The 22,992-nt window shown below is 57.5% G+C and overlaps 2 protein-coding genes across 4 annotated transcripts in view; one reads left to right on the top strand and one right to left on the bottom strand.

Annotated features, from left to right (window-relative positions):
- The window catches only part of RPL38 (ribosomal protein L38), a 289,914-nt gene that overhangs the window by 179,695 nt on the left and 87,227 nt on the right, over window positions 1-22,992 (bottom strand). The window lies entirely within an intron of this gene.
- The window catches only part of SLC39A11 (solute carrier family 39 member 11), a 74,857-nt gene that overhangs the window by 38,932 nt on the left and 12,933 nt on the right, over window positions 1-22,992 (top strand). For all 3 annotated transcript variants that reach the window (XM_068655410.1, XM_068655409.1, XM_068655408.1), the window contains 2 exons: window positions 5,336-5,506; window positions 18,954-19,023. In XM_068655410.1, coding sequence (XP_068511511.1) covers window positions 5,336-5,506; window positions 18,954-19,023 — 241 coding nt within the window. The remainder of the gene's footprint in view (window positions 1-5,335; window positions 5,507-18,953; window positions 19,024-22,992) is intronic.

Raw genomic sequence — 22,992 nt, 5'->3', positions numbered from 1 at the left:
AGCCCTGGGTGCCTTTTGGGGGTGCCCACGGTGCCACGGGCAGCCTGCTCCCCCGTGTGCCACCCTTGGGGGACCTTCAGCTGGGTGCAGGTCACAGGCACAGCCCTGGTGCCTCGCAGCCCTGCTCCCAGCACCCCGGGAATTTTTCCTATTTCTGCCCAAGCAAACCAGGGCTGAACCTGCTCGGTGTGGGAGGAGGCGTCGATGGAGCCCATATGGCACAGAATTAAACACAACTGCTGCCAGGCGTTCGTTACAAGTGCTTAAAGTTAATGGAGCAGCCAGGGCTTGTGGAGACGAGGGGAGGGCGCAAAGGGGAGCGCGTGGGCTTCGGGGAGTGAGAGATGTTAATGGCTCCACGGGCAAACGTTCATGTGAGGGGCTTGGATTGGCTACCGGGCCTTTGGGAATCTCCGAAATTTCCGAGTAATCCTGATTTATCTCAGCCATTAGGGGAGAGAATTGAACGTGCCGTTATTTCCTGCACCTCGGGAAGGGATGGCAGCTGCTTGTGTTATCGTTTCCTTTAGCAAATTGTTCTCTCTTTCCCAGCCCACCCCCAGACGAAGGGTCAGAACAAGCTTGCTCATCTCTCCTGGTTTTAGCAGAGCCGCTCCAGCACAAAATGCACGTTTCCAGCTCATGCAGCAGAACAAGAGCTGGAAGTGATGAGAGAGAGGTGCGCGGTGTCGGGCTGGGCTGATGTGTGCTGCTCGTGCAGGTGCGGCTGTGCTGGGCTTTGTAGGAGTAGATGAGACAGCAAGAGAGATGTGGCAGGGTAAAGGCTTCTGAAACGAGTGTTTCCTGTGGTGCTTTTCTCCCTTCACCCTGTTCCTGTGCAGGTTAACATGAAACAACTTGTGTGAACAGCCTGCGAGTGGCACTTCGTCACGGCTTTAACGAGTCTGCGGCTCTCCTGGGCTTGGCTCTGCCTCTCCATCTTTTCTCCCAAGGTTTTGAGATGGGAGCTAACAGATCTTTGTAAAGAGCCGTGCTGAGGGTGCCGATTTATCTCATCCAAGTTTAATCCGAAGGCAGAAGCCCCTGGAGCCCCCAGTGAGGGATGTGCCGGTGCCGTGGAAGCGCAGCCGTCCCTCCTTTGTCTGCAGCACTCTGGTTGCTGACAGCTATAGATCCCTGCCCGGCCAGGCAGAGAGTCTCCTTACAAGAATTTGATGGGGAAATCGATGGGGAAAAGATTGAAGAGGGTTTTGGTGCTCTAAACGATCTGGCTTCTGGCATCTGCAGCCAAGGGAGGCTCTGAGTGCTCTGGGTTCCCCCAGGACATCAGCTCGTGCTGGGAGCAGGAAGGCAGCACGGACACGCTGCCCGGGGGTGCTGCTCCCTGGGGCCACTCTGCCTCTCACCCAGGGCCATCCAGGGGCCTGGCTTCAGGTTCATTTTCAGCTGAATCAAGACCAAAATGGGTATTCCTCACCCAGAAACCTGGTGGGGCAGAGGGGGGCTCTGGGCAGCCGCCCTCGTTCAGGCGCTCTGAACTTTGCGCAGAGCATTGGAGAGCTGCGGCAGGAGAGCAGCACGGCTACACCCAGGCCTAATTGGAGAGGAGGAAGAAGGGGAGGTCTCCAAAGCAGATGTGGAAAGCTAGAGGGATCTGTTGCCTCCGTGGGCTCTGATTTTAATTCAGGAGCTGAAGTAGTGCAGTGAGGAGATTTCTGAGTGCGGCGAGCGAGTCGTGCGCTCGTCTGGGTGCGTGCCGCTCGCAAGCGCAACAAAGCTGAGCTCGCCGCTAATGCGAGCGGTTTTCATTAAGAAATAATCAAAACTAAAAATCCGTTTCACACGTTGATAAGGAGTCCGTTGGATTTTGTATTTTGCCAGCAGTTTAAGCCGTACTCAAAGCCATTTATCTTGCTCCGGTGCTGGCTGCAGAGGATATGAAAAATGCAGCAGGCTGCACATACGTAATTAAACTTCTGGCAGAGTCTTTGCCCTGTGGCTTTACGAAGAAATTCAATAATGATAAATGGAGTAGAATATATAGAGGGGTTTTTGTGAACAAGATTTAGAAGGGACGTGGCACAGATAATTATTTGCCGTATAATTGTCTTGGCGCCGTCCTTGCGAGGACCCCGATCTGATAGTGTCAGCTTTGTGTCTCTTTGAACCCCCCCTCCCTTGGTCCACTCTTATCACTACTCCAGTGTGCTGCTGAGGCTTCCCTGACTTCCAGCCAAGCCCACGCTTAGCCACGATTACTGTTTTGTTCCCCTTCCCCAGAGCTTGCCCAAGCTGCAGCGTTTCAGGCTGGCAGCCCTTTGGGTGCCGTATTTTGCCTCCCTGACCCGTGGGCGCAGAGCTGGCACTGAGCTCCGAGCATCGCTCCTCCGTAATTAGCCCTTTTTCCCTGCTGCAATTGGACATAAAACACGGTTTCTGCCATATGCAGCCCGCGGTCCTGCTGTTACACATCAGCAGGGAAAATTGTGCTCAGGTCGCCTCCCTGATTGCGGCGTCGCTGCCTTTTCCTGGGCTAATGCACGGATAATTTGCATGGAGTCGTTTTGCTGCTCAGATGGCGAACGCAAACTGCCCCCTTCTCCTGCAGAAGCTGGGTCTGGTTTGTTGATTTCCCATAAACTTCCCCTTTTTTCTACTGCGCCCCGTTGGGCACCGTGGCTTTGCCGAGCCCTTTGGGGCCACGATCCCTTTGCGGGTGTGATTTTTGTCTCACTTTGGTGCGAGGAAGGGGCTGGGTGCTTGGTCAGAGCCTTTCTCTGCTGGCTGGAGGGAAGGGGCTGGGGTCCTCGCCCATTTTTTTAGCTAACTCCAAACATGCATGTACAAAATCTGATTTCCATCAACTTTTTATTTAATTTTTTGTTCAATAATATCACGCCAGCTGCTTCCAAGTGGGGGAAAAAAAAAAAAACTAATGCAAGTAATAGCTCTGTGCTGGGAATGAATTAGTATCTTAGCAGGCGGTGGGCTCGTGGTAAGCGAAGGAGCTGGCCCAGGCGTTGGCTTTCATTAGCGAGAGCCGTGAAATGAATCTCCTCTGGCAACTCGATAATGGTGAGAAAGGAACTCGACGGGAACTGTCAGCAGAGTGGGAATAGCTGAAATCTTATCAGGGGTGCTACACGAGGAGCCTCGTGCTGGCCATGTGCTCCCTGCCCTGCTCCTCCGTGGATGTGGGGGCAGCTGCAGCACCCTGGGGTCGGTGTTCCCAAAACTCTTGGTCCCCTGTGGCTCCTGGGGATATGGGATGAAACCGTCTGCTCTCGCTGCTGGAGGTCCCAGCCCACCAAAGCCCAGCAGAGCTGACTTCTGGCTTTCTTGGTGACTTCTCTCCAGTGCTCCTGGCCACGCGTTCAGCAAAACCTGCTTTTTTCTCAGTGCAAATTCACCCAGGGAGCGGAGATCAAAGCCTGGAAGAGGGGACTGGAAAAGCCTTTGCTGTGATGGTGAAGCACCAGCAGTACCCCTGCTCTGCCTTGCTGCGGGAGACCTTGGGGACAGCTCGGTTTAGTGGTGAACCCATCAAATCCGGGGATGAGGACAGGCAGCACAAAGCCCCATAAACCGCCAGCTGCAGGCACTGGGGATTTAGGTGATGGCGCACATCATTTCTGTGTGCTGCAGGGCTCGATTTTGATGGCTGTGTCAGCAGCACCAGGCAGCTGTGCCCCAGCTCGGGGCTTTGCGTGGTGCTTGGGGACACGGAGCACTTCTGGTCACCCGGACCAGTGCTGGCTGCCTCCTCTTCCTTGGCAGAGAAAACCCTGCAAAGGGTGGCATTTTGGTGCTTGGATGTAAGCGCTCTTCTCCAAACATCACCCAAAGCATTCTGCCTCCTCCTTGGAAAGTCTTTCACCCCAGGGGCTCTGCTGTGGATTAGGCTCTTTTTTTGGGGCCCGAGGGATGCATGCTGAGCTATGCAAGTACCCATGGCCTGGCAGAAGAAGGAAATTTTATCCATAAGGGGCTTTAGCCTCGCTTGTCCCCTTGCTGGGGGTCTGTTGTGCCGCGGCGCAGCCACGCCAGCTCCTGCTGCCATAACCCAGGGTTTTTCAGCCACGCCAGCTCCTGCTGCCGTGACCCAGGGTTTTTCATCCTTTGCTCTGCTTCCTCAGTGCCAAAAATTGATAAACACTCGGATGCTTGAAGCTTGGCATTTAGTTTTCTGCATTTTGAGGACCGCTTCAGAACGCCTTCAAGTGTCCGTTTCTGTGTTTCAGGTGGCGAGCCGCGAGTTGCTGCCGCCACCCCTGCTCCCCCAAGGTGACCCCGCGTGTCAATTTGCATGAGTGCTCGCACGCTAAGGTTTTAATTGGCACTGCAAAGCACGCTCTGCACAGCGCGAGGTGACAGCGGGGCGTTCTGCTGCCTGCAAATGGCACGGGAAGGGGTTGGCGCTCAGTCAAAACGCTTTCAGACAGCTCCTTGCACCGTGCCTGCGAAAAGAGGCTCGGGGTGGGTGAGTCAAGGGACAGGAGGGGAGCAGTCGGGGAAGGGAATTACATAAATCCGCAGAGAGGGAATTACAGTCTGAGTGTCAAAGCTTCTTTACCACGTAGCTGTGCTGAGTAAGGTTCAGGAACCCATGCGCGTCGTTCCGCGGCTCCCTTCGCCTCTCCAAGCCGCAGGTGAGCGGTGAGGGTCTTGTTCGCCATGAGCTTCATTGCAGTGCTCCTCGGGGCTGCTTCCACCCTTCCTAGCCCTGGCTGGGGCTCGGATTTAAGTGTCAGTTTTAAATACCTGGTTGAAACGGAGCTGATGGTAATTGTCCTGCTGGGAGCAGAGGTCTGGGGGAGCCTGGCGTGTCCATGAACAGCAGCGACAGCGTTTGGTAGTGGTACAAATAATCCTGGATGCTGCTCAGTGCTCCCGTTCTGTGAGCAGGGTGAAATCAGAACGAAGGGATGTGGCTCTCCTTTGTCCGTGGAGGAAATGGAGGTGCCAGCCTGAGCGGGGTGGCAGGGCAGGAGGACGGTGTGACCGTGGTCTGACCGCGGGTCCCCCAGCTGCTGCCCACCGGCTCCGTCCCCATCATCCTTGTCCCCGTGAGATGGGGGCCGTTGGTTTTGCAGGTGGGTGTGAGCCCTTCGGGTGATGCTGGGGAGCTGTAGGAAGAGGAGAAATTTGTGCTCCATCTCAAAATTCCACCATCCCGTGGGCTCTGCAGTCTGCATGGGGGGAACCCCCCTGCCCTAAGCTGACACAGAGCCGGGGGGACACCTTGCGCGCTCCTTCGGCCCTGCTGCGGTGGGTGTTTTTCCTTCTTTGTGCTTTTTCCTTTTGGGTGGGGAGGCAGGAGGTGTTCCTCTGTCACCCCCTCGGCTGACCCAGCTCTGTCTCTCTGTACCCTCAGACAAAGGTGAAAACGGGGAGCCGTACCAGAGGAGGAAGGGCGCAGGGACCAGCCCACCCGACGGCCCCACACCGTTCCCTGTGCCCAAGGACAGCTCCCCGATGGGCAGCAGCAGCAGCTGGAGGCGAATTCTGCTGATGATCCTCGCTATAACCATCCACAACATCCCAGGTGAGGCCCAGCTGTCTGTCTGTCCATCCATCTGTCCCTGCAGTCCCTTCCCAGGGGGGGCACTGAGCTGGTGCCACCCCAGGAGGATGGCACGGGGCCGCCTGCTTTCCTCTCTCCTCCTCCTCCTCCTCGCAGATAGCACCAGGGTGCCTTTTGCCGAGATCTGTCACATCAAGCTGTGCTATTTGCAGGGGGCTGGAGCGATCTAGGGTCTTGGCAGCAAAACCCCGTGCGAGGAGGGGCTTCGGGAAGGGTTTGTGGGCTTGCCGGTGCGTCCCGAACATCTGCAGCCTCGCTCTCCGCTGCCAGCCCGGGGTGGGCAGGAACTGTAAATCTGAGAGCATTTGGAGAAAGATGACGCCGAAAGACAATAAAATTCTGGTCTGTTATTTCTCTTCTGGTTTGTGTACCAGCAAGAGATGCATTTTAAAGCACTCCTGCTCTGCGGGAACACGCACAGTCGCAGCTTTCGTATTCAAGGGACGGAGTGCGCCAGTAGGTGGAAAACTGCAGAGCCAGGAGGCTCGGGCTGCTGGGCTCCGAGGCTCCAAAAAACAGTGCAAGATGAGATAAATTTATAACAGCTGAGAACACGCAGCTGCTTTCCAGTTCTTGGTGATGCTGAAAGCAATATCAGGCAGCCTGTTCAAATGCTTTTGCGGGTTTGTCTCCTGTCCCTCCTGCTCTCCTTCCCTTTCTTCCCCTCTCCTTTTTTTTCCTCCCCTCTCAGCTCCGTCTCTCTCAGGTTGTAGCCTGAACGGAGGAGAAGGGGCTTTGGTCCGTAATTGGGGTCTGTAAACTTGGTGAGGGCCCTCTGAAGAGCCGTGGTTTCCTAGCTGACGTGAACGTGTGGCTTGTTGGCCAAGAGGCTGCTGTCGTGATCAGCTCAAGCTGCTCGGGAACGGGGCTGGCTCCTCCGTCAGCGCAGGGAAGGTGGCAGCTGCCTCGTGTTTTCTGATTCCGAGAGTGACTTTTATTCAGTGCCAGGGCACCGGCTTTAAATTCCACCAGAGGCTCAGCTCCCCTGCTGTAGCCGTGGTGGGAAGGCTCAGCTCCCGCTCTGCGCTCCCAGCTCCGCGTTTCCCCTCGCAAGGGCACCCCCGGCTCGGAGTGACAGCAGGGAATCAAAACAAAGACGGAGCAGGCAGCCTGCTCTGTAGGGCTGGGAGAAACGTGGGCGTTCGTTCTCCTCCAGCATTCAGGAGCTGCCGTCCCTTCCAGCCTGGCTGTGCCTCGCTCGGCTCTTGGCAATAATTGCTTCGTTCCAGCCGGCGATCGCTTCCCGGAGCTTTTGGTGCTGTTTTGGGGCGCCCGCGTGGCTTTCACTGCCTGGATAGCTGGCAGCGGTGCCAGGAGATTTCGGGCTACACCTGCACCTCCAGGCTTAACCTCTTGTAATTAGGTGTGGATAGCTCAGCTGCCTTAATTCAGCTCCAGAATTGCCCGGGGAGGCAGGGGCACGGCAGAGGAGAACCTCAGCCTTCTGCAAACGCCGGGCAGCCCCTCGGCCCCTGCCCACAGCAGGGTTTTCCCCTTCCCATGCAAGCAGCAGAGCAGAGTGGCCCTGTTCTCATTTTCACAGCGTGATGAGATCCTGGAGCCGAGTTTGAGGCTGGAGGGGGTGGGATGGGTGCCCAGGGGGCTCACCAGTGGCTGCCACCGCTGGGGGCTCGGCAGCAGAGCTGAGCACCCAGAGGAGCCCCGTGCCAAGCTGTGTCCCTGTCCCCAAGCCCTCTGGCTGCTCCTGCTCCTCCTGCATTTAGCCCGGGCTCTTACAGGAGTTACAGCCCCGCGGTGCACTTGCTGCAGACAACTCGGGAGCTTTCAATTAACCGCACGCAAACACAGAAAAGGGGGAAAGCGCCCGCACCGAGGGAGCGGTAATTGGATTTCATCCTGCAAATGAAGTGCCAGGCAGCCCGGGGTGAGGAGCCGGGCTGCGTGCGCGTCGTGCCGCCTGGGGCTGTGTTGGCTGGGGATTCCTTTCGCTGTGGCAGGAAAAAGCAAGTTTTGGGGAGGAGCGAACAAAAAGTGTCACCCGCGGCAGGCAGCTAACGACAGCGGGCTCCTGCCGGCTGCAGCGGCACCACGCTGACCTTTCGTCTCCAGCAGGAGCACAAAGCCACCCTCGGATTCTCGCAGAGCCTCAGAAATTCTCCTGCATCTGAAAGGTCACGGCGTTAAAAATTTATGTGCGGGGAGCTGAGCGAGCACCGGGTCCTGAGCCCAGTCCTTCACCCTCTGCGTCCCACGGGGGGCTCGGCACAGCGGGGTCGGGGGCGCAGCGGGGTCTAGGGCGCAGCAGGGTTGCCTTGCACGCAGCACCAGATGCTGGTCTCAGCCTTGGGGTGATCTGCGGGGTCTTGTGGGACAAAACCAGCCCCTTGCTTAAAGCCCTTTTGCTCTGCCAGCACCGTGCCACCAGCTCCTGGCAGCACTCCCCGGCTCCGCTGAGGCTTCTGCCTGCGGCGCGGGGTTTGGAAACACTGTAATGCTCTCCCTCAATTACCATCCTCAGCAGCGGGAAGGCTGACACTATAATTAGTGCGGGCTCCCACAGCGTAATGGCACCGTGCTTAACGTGTCGGGCTGTGCAGCACGAGGAGCCGAGAGGGCGCGGGCTGAGCTGCTCCGTGCGAGCCCAGGATTTGGGATGCTCGGTGCCTCCCAGCCAGGCTCATGTTGCCACCTCTGCCCCCTCGAGGGCTCCCAGGGTTTTCTGCCCTCCCCAGTTCTTTGCAGAGCAAATCCCCGGGGCTGAGCGATGGTCTGGTCACTGCAGTGAGGAGGACACAGATGGAAAGGGGATGCTGCTCCCCTGCAGCATTTTACCCCCGAGCCTGAGCCCTGCCACGTCCCCGGTTGTGATTTAAGTTCCCACAGGGACCTGGGAAGGCGCCAGCACTTCGGGGTGCTAAAAGCAAGGCAGGCAGCTCCTTGTGGCACTGTGGGCTTAGCTGGGAAACCAAAGCCCTGAGCGATTTGTCGTGGTCCCCCCCGCATCTCCCCCTGCTCCCCAGCACCGCGGGGAGCCCCACGACGTCTCGCTGCCCGCTGCAGCACGGCGAGGAGACGGCTCAGCACCAGCACCAGCACCACGGCCATGGCTTTGCCCACGAGGTGAGACCTGTGCCGTGGCTGCCAGCTCCGGGCATCAGCTGCTCTCCTTTAGCATGGGCACGGGGTGCTGGAGGGGGACCAGGCAGGGCTGGGAGCACATCCGAGCCTGCTGGGTGCGCTCCCCTTTGCCACAGCCAGCACAGCGCTGTTTGTATTTACTCCGAGCCCCAGTTAGGGGTGAACACGTTTTAGTTTTGGCAGTGCTCTGCCTTTCATTTTGGGCAAACGCTCTGGATGCCAGTTACTGTGCGGGCGAGGTAATTGAACGGAGGGAGCAGCCTCCTGCGTTCGGTTTGAGTTTGCTGGGTTCCGCCGGCAAGCAAAAGGTTTGCTAATTCGCTCCAAAGCTGGGGCTGGCGATGTAAAGAATAAATTGATAATGACAAGAGATGCCAAACTGCAGAACATTGCTGCTAATTAATATTCATATATGCCGGCTTTAGTGGAACATTAATTATGTATTTAATCAAGCCCTGTTTATTCTGGTTCATCTTTGTACTTTAGGTGCTTGTTATGCCGAAGACTCGAAATTAATTGAAATGTTACTGGTGTAGCGCAAATAACAATTAGCGAGGTGTGAGTTTAAACTCTTTTCTCTGTGCTCTTGCTCCCAAGGGAGGAGGGGAGGCTGCAGGATGGAGCCTCAGGGGTATCCCGAGTGTGGGGCAGGCTCCTCACTTCGCTCTGCATCACTCAGAGGCACGGCAGCTGCTGGCAGGTTTTTGGGGTGGCTGTTTCAGCTGGCTCTGCCCGTTGCGTGCCCTGCTCTCCACCTCCGCAGGGACCCCAGGAAGCTCTGCTGTGTGTGCAGGTGCTAAGAAAAGCACGTGCTGGTGTTCATATTTTGCTCCTCTGCCTGGAAATGCATCCTTCACGTGCCCTGCAGATTCCTGAGGACTCGCTGAGCGCTCAGCCGGGTGGGGACCTGGCGAATGCAGTCCTACAGCAGGGGCTCAGCGCTGCCGCTGGGCTTCCTACAGCTCTGCTCGGAGCTGGCCATGGCAGCGTGCAGAAAGGGATGTCCTGAGTGTGTGGGGTTGGAGGGATTCTCAGCGTGGAAACACCACAGGAGCCCACGTGCCTGCCCCTGACGTTGGAGATGGACGGGACCGAGCCAGGTTCCGCAGCCGGATTCCACGAATCCATGTTGCTCGCGGGGGTCTCCGGTGCACGGTGCCCCTGGTGCCTTCAGCTGCAGCCCGAGGCATTTTCCATCGGGCATCTGAAAGTTTGCAGCGGGCACGTGTGGGCAGCAAGGGGAAGCCGCAGGTGTTTGCTCTGCCAGCTGGTGGAAAGGCAGCGCTGCTCCGCCTCGCTTTGCGCCGACGTTTTGGGAAATGGGCATCGGCACGCACAAGGGGAGGCTTCCAGCCAGGGTGACGTTGCTAAGGAAACCCAGCCTGAATTTCCTTTTTTTCTTTTCTTTTTCTTTTTTTTTTTGGTGATGCTGTGGGGCCAGAGCAGCAGGCAGGCACCGTGCGGGCACCCAGTCCCTCCCCAATGAGCTGCGCACGGAGCCAGAGGAGCCAGTTTAGTTTTGCCCCAGCCCCGTCCTTTTTGCCCTAAAATACCTTGCGTTTCTGCATGCAGTCCCTTCACCCCATGTTTGCTCCCTAATTCGATTTCTGCAGTGTTTCTGCCTCAAGTGTCAAAGTTAAGCGGAGGTGTCTGGGAGGAAGCAAATTGGAGGTGGCAGCGGGAGCAGCCCCGCAGTGACGGCGTCCCCTGCTCGCCCTCCCGGTGCCCAAACCTCACGTGGAGCCACCTGAAGGTTTTTTTCCACTTCCCAGTACCAGAAACCAATTAACTGGCTGGATTTCTTTTTTTTTTTTTTTTTTTCGTATTTGATGGGAAGGAAAAAAGCAAGCACAGAAGTGGAAGGAGCAGTGAAGTCTGGGAGCTAAATATGGAACAAATGTGAAGGCACCGAGGAGAGGAGGGAGGAATTATTTCAGGGGCACAGCGGGGCACTGCTGCGGGCGAGAGAGGAGAGATTTTAAATGGAAAAAAAAACTTTCAGGTGGTGACATCTAGAAGGACAAACGAGCCTGCCAGGAAGCTGCACTGGGTCAGGGGGGCGCCTTACACTCCCAGGAGGTGGTGTTCAGGTTGGTCCCCACTTGGGACTGCGCACGGGTGAGGGGCTGCGCACAGACGGACAGCAGTCCTTGGGCAGTGGCTCCTGGGGTCCCTCTCTCCCTGCCTGCCCAGGAGGGGAGATTTAGCCCTAAAACTGTGATCAATCCTTGGGGTGAGGGTGAAATGATGACGGAGGGAAGGTGCAGCCAGGGCAGAGCAGAGGACGCGGCTTTGGAGCTCTCTGCTCTGCGTCATCGCCTGTCCCCGAGGGAGGCGCAGGGGCTGGCAGTGAGATGTTTTGTCCTGAGGAAACCGGGGAAGGAGGGAAGGCTGCAAAAAGGCCTGGTAAACATCAAAATGATTTGAAACATCCTCGTTTGCAGCTTCACCTGGGAAGGAGAATGGCGCAGCTGAAGGCCTGCAGGCCAGACAGTGCCAAACCCTCCCACTGCCCTCTGCAAGGTGGGCTTTGGCTGGGGCGAGCTCTGCTGGCGAGAGCTGCCCGCTTTGCCTCAGGGCGCTGTCTTTTCTTTACGGCTTCCCACAGCTTGAGCCGTTTTTCCCTGTCCTTTTATGTGTCTCCTGCTTTATGACCGTCTGGGGGAAGAGGAGCAGACGGCGTCCTTCGGTTCTGGTACTTGGCTGCTGGGCGTTTGTGCGCCTGCTGTGCCGCGAGCACCGCACATGGCAGCTTCATCCCCGAGCGCAGGCAGAGCTGCTGTCATCCCGCTTAGTGGCAGCACGGCCACGGGCAGCTTCACGGTGAGCTTTGTCCCCGTGTCCCCCTGGGGTGGCGTGACACATCCTGGGTGTCCCTGCAGTGACCGGGTCCAATGTGCTCCGTAAAAGGGTGCCAGGTAGGGTGCTGGGGGCTGCAGCTTTAAAAACAACCCAGCAAAAATCCACCTGGAGCTCATCAGACCCAAACCAGCACCGGGGTTTTCTGTGGGGGCGCACGCAGATGTTGGGTGGGTGCAAGGACGCAAACAGCTTGCCCTTGGCCGAAGGGGAGGGTATGGAGAGGGTGTGAGGGTGGCTGTGGCTGCACAGAGGTTGTGTGCTGAGCTGTCAGAAGGGTGTCAGAGGGCTGGGACAATTGGATTTCCTGGCTGGTTGCTCTGTCATTAACAAAATTGATTGAATTCACCCTCCTGGGACAGGAGCTTAGCCTCTGGAGAGGAGGCTGGGGCAGTGAGTGTGGCTCAATTATTAAACCAGCAAAAAACGCCGTTATTTATATGGATAATTCTGAGATAACATTAAGCGTTTGCAACCTTCATTTTGCGTTAGGGCTTTTTGGTGGTCTGTAGGCACTGAGAATGTGTCGTGGTTGCTGAATTTAACGTGCGTGCAGCTCTCCCTGCTTCAGCAGAACGTGAGGCTGGGAGGCAGCCTCTGCGCATGCTTCCCTCCGAACCGTGGGGCTGCCTCCCTGTGTCCCTTCTACTTCTCATGTTCCTCTCGATGATTATTCTCGGAGCACCTCGGTTTTGCGTTGAACAAGGAAAAGGAGAAGGGGGAGATTGGCTCAGAGCTTGAATTTCTGAGAACGGGGTGAAAAGGGGGCCGAGGGAAGGTGCCCGTGCGCACGGCTGGCACCTCGTGCACGCTCTGCGCCTGCTCGGGGGAGCTCAGCTCTGCCCAGGGGAGCAGAGCAGAGGCAGGACCCAGAGCAGGGACAGCCACGTGCCGGGGGCACCCACGGCGTTGTACGGCCGTGACTCAGCCGTGATCCCGCACAGCTCGCTCTGGTAAAGGTTGCTTGAACCTTTCATTAACCCCCCGGTAATTGCAGCTTCACCAAGACGTGCTTTGACACTGGCAGGGATTAAGCACCTCGATGAGTGGGAAGCACTTGCTCGGGGCTGTTACGGTTCTGCAGGGGGCTGCAGGGTGCCGGGGGTGCCCCGCTGTGCCCCGCGTGGTGACGTGCCACCAGCATGGTGCCGTGGGGAAGCAGCATGTGGATAAAAGCCCAAATTCCCTGGAATTCCCTGCATTACATGGACACCCTTGGTGAGACTTGATGTGCAGCCTGCAAGGCAGCTCATCACCCCGTGGGGATCAGGGGGGCTCTGGCCCCAAAGGCTGGGGACGTGTGGGCACGGTGGCAGCGAGTCACAGGTCTCTGGTGCCCCGCTGGCTGCGGCTCATATTTCCAAAACTCATTTGCAGGCAGACACCTGGAAAGCCAGCAGAGAATGATAATGTACATTTATCTCTGCGGCATCGTTTTCAGTCGACGATCAGCGTTTTGTAAAAGGTAACAGCCACAAAGGTGACAAAAGCCAATTAAATACAGCGCTTTCACCAGCTGGGATGAAAATGTGCAGAAATATGCATGTGGAAGCTCTTTTTTTTTTTTTTCTTTCTTATCCCCGTCAGATCTTTCAGGGCTGTTGCATTAAATATCCGTGAGCAGCGGCCTGAGAAATCGTTTGCGTGCTCGCAAATGAAACATTAAATACCAGTGATGGATTCGGGTTGGTGGTGCGAGGCAGGGCGTGTGGTCGGTCCCTGCTTTTGGGGTAGTTCTGGGTTATTAGCTCGGAAAGGGGCTCGTTCAGCCAGAGCCACGTCTTTGTGCTGGAGCTTTAGGACGTCGGGCAGTTAATTCTTTCCAACGAGGTCCCTCGTTTGTAAGCCCTGGGCTGCGGGTGGCACGTTTTTAGCTGTTGCTGCTCGGTGGTTTGCAGGGAGGATTTGTTCCGAGTCGTTCTGCTTTGGGGAAAGGGGGGAGAAAAGAGGAGTGAGATGGGATGTGGATGGTTTGGCTCCTGTGGGGTGACTCAGCAGAGGGCACAGGGGAATTGCCTCGTCCTACCTGAATTTCACCCTATTTAATGACCCTATTTAATGTTCTTTTGGGCTGCTTTTTCCAGTATCTGTTGTCACCAGGCACCCGTGGCTGTCCCGTGTCGCATCCCACCAGGTTTTCTCTCAGCTCAGCCTCCCGGGTCCCTTCTGGTTCCGCTGCTTTAACCCAAACACTTCACCCAGAGCAGGGCAGGTGCAGCTACACTCTACAAAACCCAATTCTGCGTGTTTTTTTCACGCAAAACTCTTTTGAAATTGCCTGGCATCCCCCAGATAAGGCGCTGGGATGGGGTTGCAGCTTACAACCCCCTTTAATGACGGGTGGCTCCGTGGCGTTGCGCACAGCGGTGGCTTTTATTTCCTTGGTGTCAGCGCTGGTGCCGAGCACCTGAGCAGCGGGGATTTGGGCTGTTTGTTTTTCCAGGTGAGGGGAGGCTCGGTCCTGCCATCCATCTGCTGCTTTTTTTTGCCCCTTTTATTTCACCCTCCCCTGTCCATTCCTGCTTTGGAGGGTGGCTGTGCGCATCCCGGGCTGCTGCAATGCTGATTTTATTATTTCCTGCTGGAGATCCGGGCTGGGTCTTTCAGGGAGCCTTAGCATCCCCGTGCTCCCGGGGCACGGAGGGGTTTTTTGCACGCATGGATTTTCCTGCTGCACTTTTCAGACAGCCACATTGGGAGCCTGGGGTCTGTGCTAGATGTGCCCGCTCTGACAACCCAGGTTTTGGGGGAAAAACACGGCTTTTGAGGAGTGAGGGTGGTGGGAAGCAGCGCTGTGTGCGCATGGGGCTAGGCGAGGCTGCCTCCCAGCAGCTGCAGGCTTGGTGTCTGAAACACAAAGGGAAATTCACTGCTCTCGAGCTCAAGTTCAAAAAGGAAAGAAGTCTCTCTAAAACTGCTTTAACCTCCTGCTCGCTGCTCTGAGGATGGGGAATGTGTGGAGATGTGAAAATTGCTGAAATGTGGTAATGCCTGCGCTATCCTTCGCAGTAATGGCAAAAAGATGTTCTCTAGTGGGAACGGGAGAAACACTGAGAGTTTGAGTAGTGGAGACGGGGACACGCTTAAACTCTCTTAGAAATACAAACCTCATTACAGCAGGATTAATTTTCCACGAGGAGCTTCCAGTTCTTCAAAGGCCGGATGAATAATTGACGACGTGCTGGCATCTGTGGCACCTTCCGAAGGGAAGCGCCTTCGTTCGGCGACCCGGGAGGATTTTCTTTGCCGGCCCTGGCAGGAGGAGAGGTCTGAGAGCTCTCACAGCTCCCTGCGTGCTCCTTTCCTGGGGGGGCCGTGCTGCATCCCGGCAGTTTTCTGCTCTCCATCCCCGGCAGTTTCCTGCAGGTGTGTTTTTCGGAAGGCGCCGTGCCGAGCGCATCCTCTCGGGGAGCGGAAGGCACGGGAGGAGCGAGCAGAGAACAGGTGCCAGCACGAAACGACGAGTGGAAAAGGCAGCGATGTTAATACACAGCCTGTGCTTTGTGTTTCCTCATGAACAAAAAGGGAATTTCAGTCTTTTAGGTGATGTTTGTCCTGCAGAGAACTGGCAGAGGAGCAGCGGGCTGGGGGCTGGAGCAGTCGCAAGGCTCAGGTTTGGCTTCGTGCAAACCATCCCCTGCCCCGTCCCCTCCTGTCTCTCGGCCGGTGCCCTCTGCGAGACAAAGGTGCACCAGGAATGTCCTTCAGTCCGCTGGAGGTTTTTAATTTTTAAACATTGCAATGGGATATTGCTCCCTACCTCCAGCCTGCGCTCGTTTTTCTGCTCTTTAAGTCGTGTAAGAGTAACGTAACAACTGGGGTTAATTTGCTTGCTGCTGTGATTTGTGGAGGCTCTGTGAGAGATGCTCGCTGCTCAGTAGTTTGGTTTTGGGGGGATCCGGAGGGTTTTTACCTTTTGCTTGCTCTTTGTGAGCTGGCCTTCCCTGGGGATTACGCCTGGCTTCCCGTGGTGCTGTGAAGCTCATTTCATGCTTGGAAACGAAGCTGGAAACGGCAGGAGCCGAGTGAGCTCCCGAGGTGGCCCTGGGCTGGCACCGGGCTCAGGGCTGCCCTGGCTCCTGTGCCACCGCGGGGCTGCTCCAGGGAGCAGCGAGGAGAGGTCCAGGTCCCGGTTTCACCTCGTAAGCCGCAGTGAATAGGATTTAAAGCAGCACTTGGTTTCATTTCCCCCGGTTCTTTCAGCTCGCCGAGCTCGTGTGGGCTTGTGCAATGCGTGATAAGGGAGAGGTCTGAGGGATGCAGGAAGCCAGCCCGCTTTCAAGCTAATCCTTTGAACTTTAAAGCTGCCGTGGCTTTTTCCTCCTACAGGCATCAGCAAGCGGCTGTGCCGGCGCCCTGCTGAGGAGGGGTGGGGGCTCTGATCCCTGCGAGATGCCTTATCAGGTTCAAACGCCTTGAATGGTAAAGCCGAGGAAGTCCAAGAGAGGCAAAATCCCCTCGTTTAGCTGAAACGGGAGCATTTTCCTGCTGGGCTGGGATCGGTCATAATTCTGCTTCTGCTTTCTGCAACCCCACGAAGGGGCTTCTGCCTCGCCCTGCGGGGAGCAGCGGTCCCTCAGGAGCGGTCCCTTACGTCCCTTGGTCCTTGAGGATTGTCTGGGATCTGTTTCCTTCGGGAACTCTGCCCAGGCAATATTTAAAGCCTGATGAAGCCCCGAACCAGGGCTCAGGGCTGAATTCCCAGCAGGTAACGAGAGGGCTCTCCCCCAGCCACATCAGCGCCCCGATGTCCCTCAAATCCTTCACACGACCACCACGTGCTGGTTGATTCAGACTCATTACCTCCCTTTTTGTGCTTTTACCACCCCGAGGAAGCCTCTCGGGCTGTTTATAATTTGGATACGTGCAAAACACCCGAGAGAGGGACTGCAGCCGGGGGCTGAGCCTGCTGCGAGCTCCGAGCGTGGGCAGGCTGGCAGCGAGCCTCCCGGCGGCTTCCCCCGATTCTTTTGTGAGCAGGCTGGCTGCTCCGCCAGGCTTCGGGGCTGACGTCTTCTTTTTGGAGAGCCCAGCCCCGTGGCTCTGAAGCCTCTGAGTTAGGGTGTGATCCTGGCAGGCTGTGCCAAGTGCCGTGGCTGAAAAAAAAGGCTGCGGCACGGGCACCGTGGCACCTGCTGGGTGCACCCGGAGCCTTCCCGAGCCTCGGCACCACGTGCGGGGTCCCTGCTGGATCCGTACGGAGCTGCTGAGCTCCCCTCTGTGCTGCTTCTGCCTGGGGTAAAGCGAATTTCTCCACCGTAGCCTGGATGGTGCCGTGTCTGGGGCTTGTGCCGGCATGGGGTCACCATCCCCTAGGTGATTCCTGGGTGTATTTGTCCTGCCCCGGCTCTTTCCCCTCTCCTGGGAAGCAGGAGCTGGATGAGCCCAGGACCCGACGCTGCTCTGTCACCTTTCCCGACCGTGCTGCAGCTCCCACCATCGCTGCCTCTCCCTCCCCGAGCAGGCAGCTCCCCACGCGCCATCTGTTGATTTTCCCCGCCCGTCGTTTGTTTCCGTATATATGGGATTTGTGCTTCCATTAATTGTGCTGCTGAGCTGCCTATTCCGTGAGGTTCGCCGTACAGCAGGGCAAACTGCTGCGGTTTTTCCGCTCCGTCTAAGCTTTTCTCGTTATTTACCCAAATTAGCGCTCTCGGCCTTTTTGAATTTTGCTCTCTGGGCAAGTCTCACTTCAGAAGAAATGTTGTGGGGGAGCGGTGCCAGCTCCCTTCGTGCGGAGCTTCTTTGTGTCCTCACCGCAGCCATAAAGTGTCTTGAAAAAGCTCTTCCCCTTCTCCCCTCCTGCAGGTCGCTGCGTGAACACCGAGCGTGCAAAACCATCACCAGCTGCAGGTGCAAAGCTTTTGGCACTCACAGCCTGCCCTGGGCTCTGGGGCTGCTCCTGCATCCTCCAGGAGGGTGCTCTTGGGGAGCACGAGGGTTTTGCACGAGCGCTTTGCACTCTGCACGAGCACTTTGCGTTTGTGCTTTGCACTTGTGCTTTGCACGAGCACTTTGCACAAGCACACGTCCCCCTTGGCACCACCCCGTGCCTGGGCTGCTCTGGCTGTTTTACTGGTGGAGTTATCGTCCAGCCGTGGTGTTTTAGGGACGCTCAGGGTTTAGGGACCCGCACGCAGGGTTTTGGTTCTCGGGGCCGTGTTCCCTGTCTCCATCCTAAGCCTCGGCACCAAGCTCGGATCCGGGCTCCGGGGGCTTGTGGCGCGTTGTGACTCTTGGAGCAGAGGATGCAAATTCTGATAACAAGAGTTGGCGCTGCCTTTCCTGGGGTGTTTCCAAGGCAACTGGAAATCCAGAAGACCACAAACATTACACGGGCCTGTTCCTCTGAGACCTCGTCCTCGGGCGCACAGGCACGCGCCGTGGGACTTCTCAGCCTGTCTGAAGGTGCCTCCGAGCAGTCCCTGCTGCCCCCTGCGTGGCTGTCGGAGCAGGCAATCGCCTCCTGGAAGGCTGGCGAGCCCTCTCCAGCATCCAGCCACGCAAACGGGTTCGTTTTTCATCCTGGAATGGTTCCCCCCCGCCTGACTGGGAGGGGAGCGATGCCAGAAAAGCTGCAGGAACAAAGCCTGAATTTCCAACAAAGGCAGACGTGGCAGCGTTTTGACACCTCCTTCGAAGGAGGGGTTTTCTGGGAGGTTTGAGGGAGCTGTTCCAGCACCAGGAGGGTCAGAAAAGTTTCAGAGCGGGAGCAGAAAGGGCAGGGAGGGAGCGGGGAGGATGGGGAGGACTTGCCCTGCCCCGTGCCCTGGTTCCACCTCTGGTTCTTTCCTCTGGGGCTGGCTGTGATGTCTTGCAGAGTTTGGGTTTCCTCCTGCCTTTTGGACTGTCTGTAAAGGCGGCGTGCCCAAATTTTGGCACAGGACACGGAAATCTCTTGCTGGGAGCCTGCTCCTGGATGAGCATCACCCCCGGGGCTGTAAGGAGAGGTTTTTTCTCCCCTGCAGAGCTCCCCCATGGCACCGCGTTGTGCACAGCTCTGCGGAGAGCTTTGCCCAGCCTCAGCCTTTAGGTGGGAGTTTTGCTCTGCTCTGTCCCTTACCAAAATGGCATTTTAGCTGCTGGGGATTGTGGTTTTTTCATGTCTCGTGCAAATACAGAAGTCTCTGCTCTGTGCGAGCTCCCCAGGAGACCCCTGCGCTGTGTCAGGTTCGCAGTGGGAGCATGAATCTGCGTGCCCAGAGCTTCCCATCACCGTGCTGGGGTCTGTGGCACCCCCTTGGCGTGGTGCAGATCCACCCTCATCACCCAGACAGCGATCGGGTGGATCTGCAGAGAGCTTGGATTAAAATGAGAGGGGTGATGAGCTGACCCGGGGCTCTGCTCCCCTGCCTGTGCTGCTTTGCTCTCCGCTTGAGGGCAGGAGGAGGGACGGCCTCGGGGCTGCTGCAGGATCTGACCGTGGTGTTTTTTCTCTTTCCCTTTTCAGAGGGCTTGGCCGTGGGAGTCGGATTCGGGGCTGTTGGAAAATCAGCATCTGCCACCTTCCAGAGCGCCAGGTAAGGCACAACGCCGCTCCTGCACCACGTGTCAGAGGTTTTGTGCCCGTCTTCGTCTCCTGGAGGTTGTCTCCTGTCTGATGCACACGTGTGGGCAGAGGGGGCAGGAAGAGTTCCCGTTGCAGCTGAATTTTTGTAGCCTCTGTGCTTGTCAGGTGGGGAAAAACCCTTCTGTCAGTGATGCCTGGTGTCTGAAATGGTTTTGTTTCTGCATCGCTGGGCGGATAAACGGTGCTGGGGAAAGGGATGGAAAGGAGGCAGGTTATATCAGCTCCGTTCCTTCTGCTTCTGGGGGCTGAACCGGCACGAGGGGGCAGGGAAATGTTTGCTGGGTGCCTTAGGGCCAGCAGTGAGAGTTCAAAGGTGACAGCGAGCAAGGACGAGCGGTGGTGGTGCAGGTAAGGATGAAACGAGGACTCCTGGTGAGAATTGGAGCCGCAGGAGCTGCTTGGTTTTGGAATTGCTGCTGGCACCCCGTGGGTTGGATGCAGCACCCTCCTGCGGGTGCCTCTCCGTGAGTTTGGGGCTGCTGAGGGGCTGCTGGCCTGACAAAGAGAGGCGGGGAGGTGCGCACAGCGCTCAGTGCGCTCTCACCGAGTGCTTTTGTTTTTCTCTTTGAATTTTATCTCTGAGGCTTGTTTCCTAGACCCGCATTATAATGTATTTAGGGCGGGGGGGGGGGGATGCGGTGTGTTCAGCCTGATAAATGCCCTTCCCAGCCCCTCTGGCAGGTGGATGGAAGCACAGCTGTGTGTCAGCCACCTCCGTGCTGCCAGGTGAGATCTGAGGGACCCCAGGGCTGCGTGGGGAGCCTCAGACACCCCCCCAGGCTGTCAGCATCCCCTGCCGTGGTCACAAAGACCAAGCAAAGAGGCAGAGCCTGGAAGGGACATGAGCAGAGCGAGCATGTGGCTGATGCCCGTGGCACCTCTGCAGTGGATGGGGACCCCACCGAGGGCACGGGCTGGTGCTGCCCCGGGCGAGTACCCAGATCTGCGCAGAGCACGGCACAATATGCCAGCCCCAGCAGCCACATTTCCCTAACCTTTCGCAATAAAAGGCTGCTCAGAAAAGTCTGCAGAGGCTCCAGAGATGCTGGAACAAAAGGACGCTTTTTCTCAGCTGCTCGGTGAAAGCTCAGCAGGCAGAAGCAGCTGGCTCTTTCTCTGTCTTTCCAGCGGCATTAATCATGTCAGATGAAAGGTGGGGTCTGGACCGGGAAAATACCAGCGCAAATTTTGTCAGCTGCGAGAGGAGACAAAATAACTTGCTTGCCATCAATCTGTCTATCATTGTCAGCTGCGGGCAGAACAAAAGTCGCTTCGCGTGGCTTCTCCTCCGGGAAGCTGCTTGCGAATATCCAGGAATAAAGAGTTGTTGTCGCCAGCTCTTGGAAGGGCGAGCGGTGTGGGGTCCCCGGGGTGCCAGGGACAAAAGGGGACAAAGCCCCTGGGTTTGTGGGGCCACGAGAGAGATGACGGGGATGTGAGCACCCCAAAACTGCAGGAGAGCAGAGCAGCTCTGGCCCAGCCCAGCTTTGCCCCTCTCTGCCCAGCACTTGAGTTGTTCCAGTTTGAGCACCAAGCGCGTGGGATCGCGGCTTGGAAACCTGGCGAGGTGGCCCCGCTGCGTTACGCGGGCTTAAAAACCAGCTCAAACCCAACACGATTCCACCTCTAACGTGAGAAACGGAGGGAAATCTGACACATTTGAAGAGGAAATTGCCCAAGGTCAGCCCCGGCGCTTCGGGGACGTGACAGCTACGCCCTCCCTCGTGTCCATTACGGTAAAAATAGCGTCGCGATGAGACGGATGCGTGACTCAGTTTCCCTCCTCCCTTCTGCCATTGTTTCTCCCCCCCTGGCTGTGACTAACTGCGTTACTGCCACGCTGAGCTGCAGCTGATGCGAGCTGCCTTTCAGGAAGGTTTATTACTTCCAACCTTGGGTCGTGCAAGAGTGTTTTGGAAGGCTGTGACGTGTTTGGAGCCCACTGGGATGGAAGCGCCTGGGGACGCAGTGGCGGGTGGATGTTCCCAGGGCTCCCTGTGGCTTCCCGTGCTGCCAGAGGACTTTCCTTGCTGGATGGAGAGATGCTGGCTGGTTTTGGGAAGCGCTGCCAGCACCGATGGATGCTGACTGATTGCATCTCCCCGAGCGGGGCGAAACCTCGCGGGGAGCCTGGGCTCTCTCCAGCTCGCCGTAGGGCTCAGGGATGTGCGTCCCCGCGGCATCCCCAAGGGCTGTTCCCAGAGCTGTAAGCTTTGCATTTAAGAAGCGTGTGTGCAGAGAGGGAATTATGAAAAAGGGGAGGGTGCCAGTGTGCCAGCTGTTCTGCAAAGCACAGCAGGAAGAAAAGCAGGCTGTAGGTGCTGTGCCACTCCTCTGTGCTCTTGGGCATCTCATGAGCGAGATCTGTGTCGGAGCAGCGTGCTTGGAGCTGCGGCTGGTAAAGCAGGGTGCCTGCCTCGGCCACCAGGCTCCATTGGGGTCCTGCCCCATCCCTGCAGGAGCACTCTTGGGGCTCCTGCACGCCCCGCAGCTCCTCGGGGGGCTCGGGAGCATCCCGGTGCCGCGGCTCCGCGCTGCTCTGCTGCCCCCGGGCGTGCGCAGCCCGTTCCTGCTGCGCTCCTTGGGCTCAGCTGCTTGGAAAGGGGCTGCAGAACAAGGGGCCGTGCAGGAATCTCAGACATCTCCGCAGCAGAGCCCCTTTTTTTTTGCATCAGTGTGCGAGGATCTGCGCTCCTGTGGTTGGGCAGGGGTTGCCTGTCCCCGCTGCGTCCCCACGGGTGGCGCGCCGAGGGCTTTTATCAGAGCACGTTTAAGCTGCTGGTAGGGTGTAAGGCGCCTGGAGCAGCATCTGAGTGCTGCTGGTCTGCCAGGACCGGGCAGATTTTCAGTGATATTGGTGTGGGGATGCCAGGAGAAGCTCAGGGTGAAGGAGTCTCCTGGTGCTGCGGGGCCAGGACCAGTTTTGGTCCTTGGCACGCGCTGGGTTGCTCCGTGTTCTGTCCCTTTGAGCCCTGCAGAGCATCCCCAGGCTGGCAGAGCTGGTCGGCCCCATTCCCTGCGGTTATAAGCACGCTGTGGATGGTCCCAGGGCTGGACACAGCCACTCAGGACAAAGCAGGGTCCGTGCAGGAGGAGCTGTGCCCATTTTGGGTGGCCGGGGAGCGTGGTGAGCCCTGGGCAGGGGACCCGACCTCTCCAGATGTGCACAGGGAGGAGCGAGCTGCTCCTGGCTGCCCTCCAGGCAGGAAGGTAAAGAGGAGGGCAGCCGGGGCTTAAAAAACCTCTGTTCCCCCCTCCCTCACCTCATGTGGCTGATTTAAAAGGAACCAGCTGGGGCTGGAGCCACCCAGAGCAAAATGGGCCGAGTCCTTGTGTCCCCACGGGCACGCTGCAGGACACGGGGCTGTGCCAGCTGGCAGCACCGTGCCAGGTATCAGGGTCACAGCCGGGGGGTCCAGGGCTGCTCCCCACTGTTGGCATCTCCATCCACTGGCACCGTGGTGCAGGGTGGTCTCCCTCACTCCAAGCCCCTGGCGTGCATTTTAGAGGACAAAACCTCCCGCTTTAGTGACCATCATTTATTTTTTTTAAGCCAAACGATGCTGGGGGTCTCTCAGCCCCCCGTCCCATGAGGGTTTTGCCTGCAGCAGTGGCTGGGGCTGGCAGGGAGAGGAATTCCTTGGGGAATGGGCACCAGGAGCTGGTTTTCCTCCACCCCATCCCAGGGGGAGATAATCCCTCGGGATGCTGCATGCCCCGACGGGCGGTGTCGCTGCTCCCACCTCGAACGCGGGTGCCGGGGGCTCCCCCTCCCCGTCTCCCGTTCTGCGGGGGCGTAGCTTCTGGGCGTTTCATCTCGCAGCCCCGGTGCTGTTTGATTGTCGTTGGCGTGTAGGATTTTAAACACAGGCTGAAAGGTGGTTATTAAGGCTGGAAAACCTCGGAGATGCTGAAAGAT

Source organism: Anas acuta, chromosome 18 (assembly GCF_963932015.1).
Source record: "Anas acuta chromosome 18, bAnaAcu1.1, whole genome shotgun sequence".
NCBI classification, from domain to species: Eukaryota; Metazoa; Chordata; class Aves; order Anseriformes; family Anatidae; genus Anas; species Anas acuta.
The sequence above is the reverse complement of the archived record's forward strand: the minus strand, read 5'-3'. Positions and strand labels throughout refer to the sequence as shown.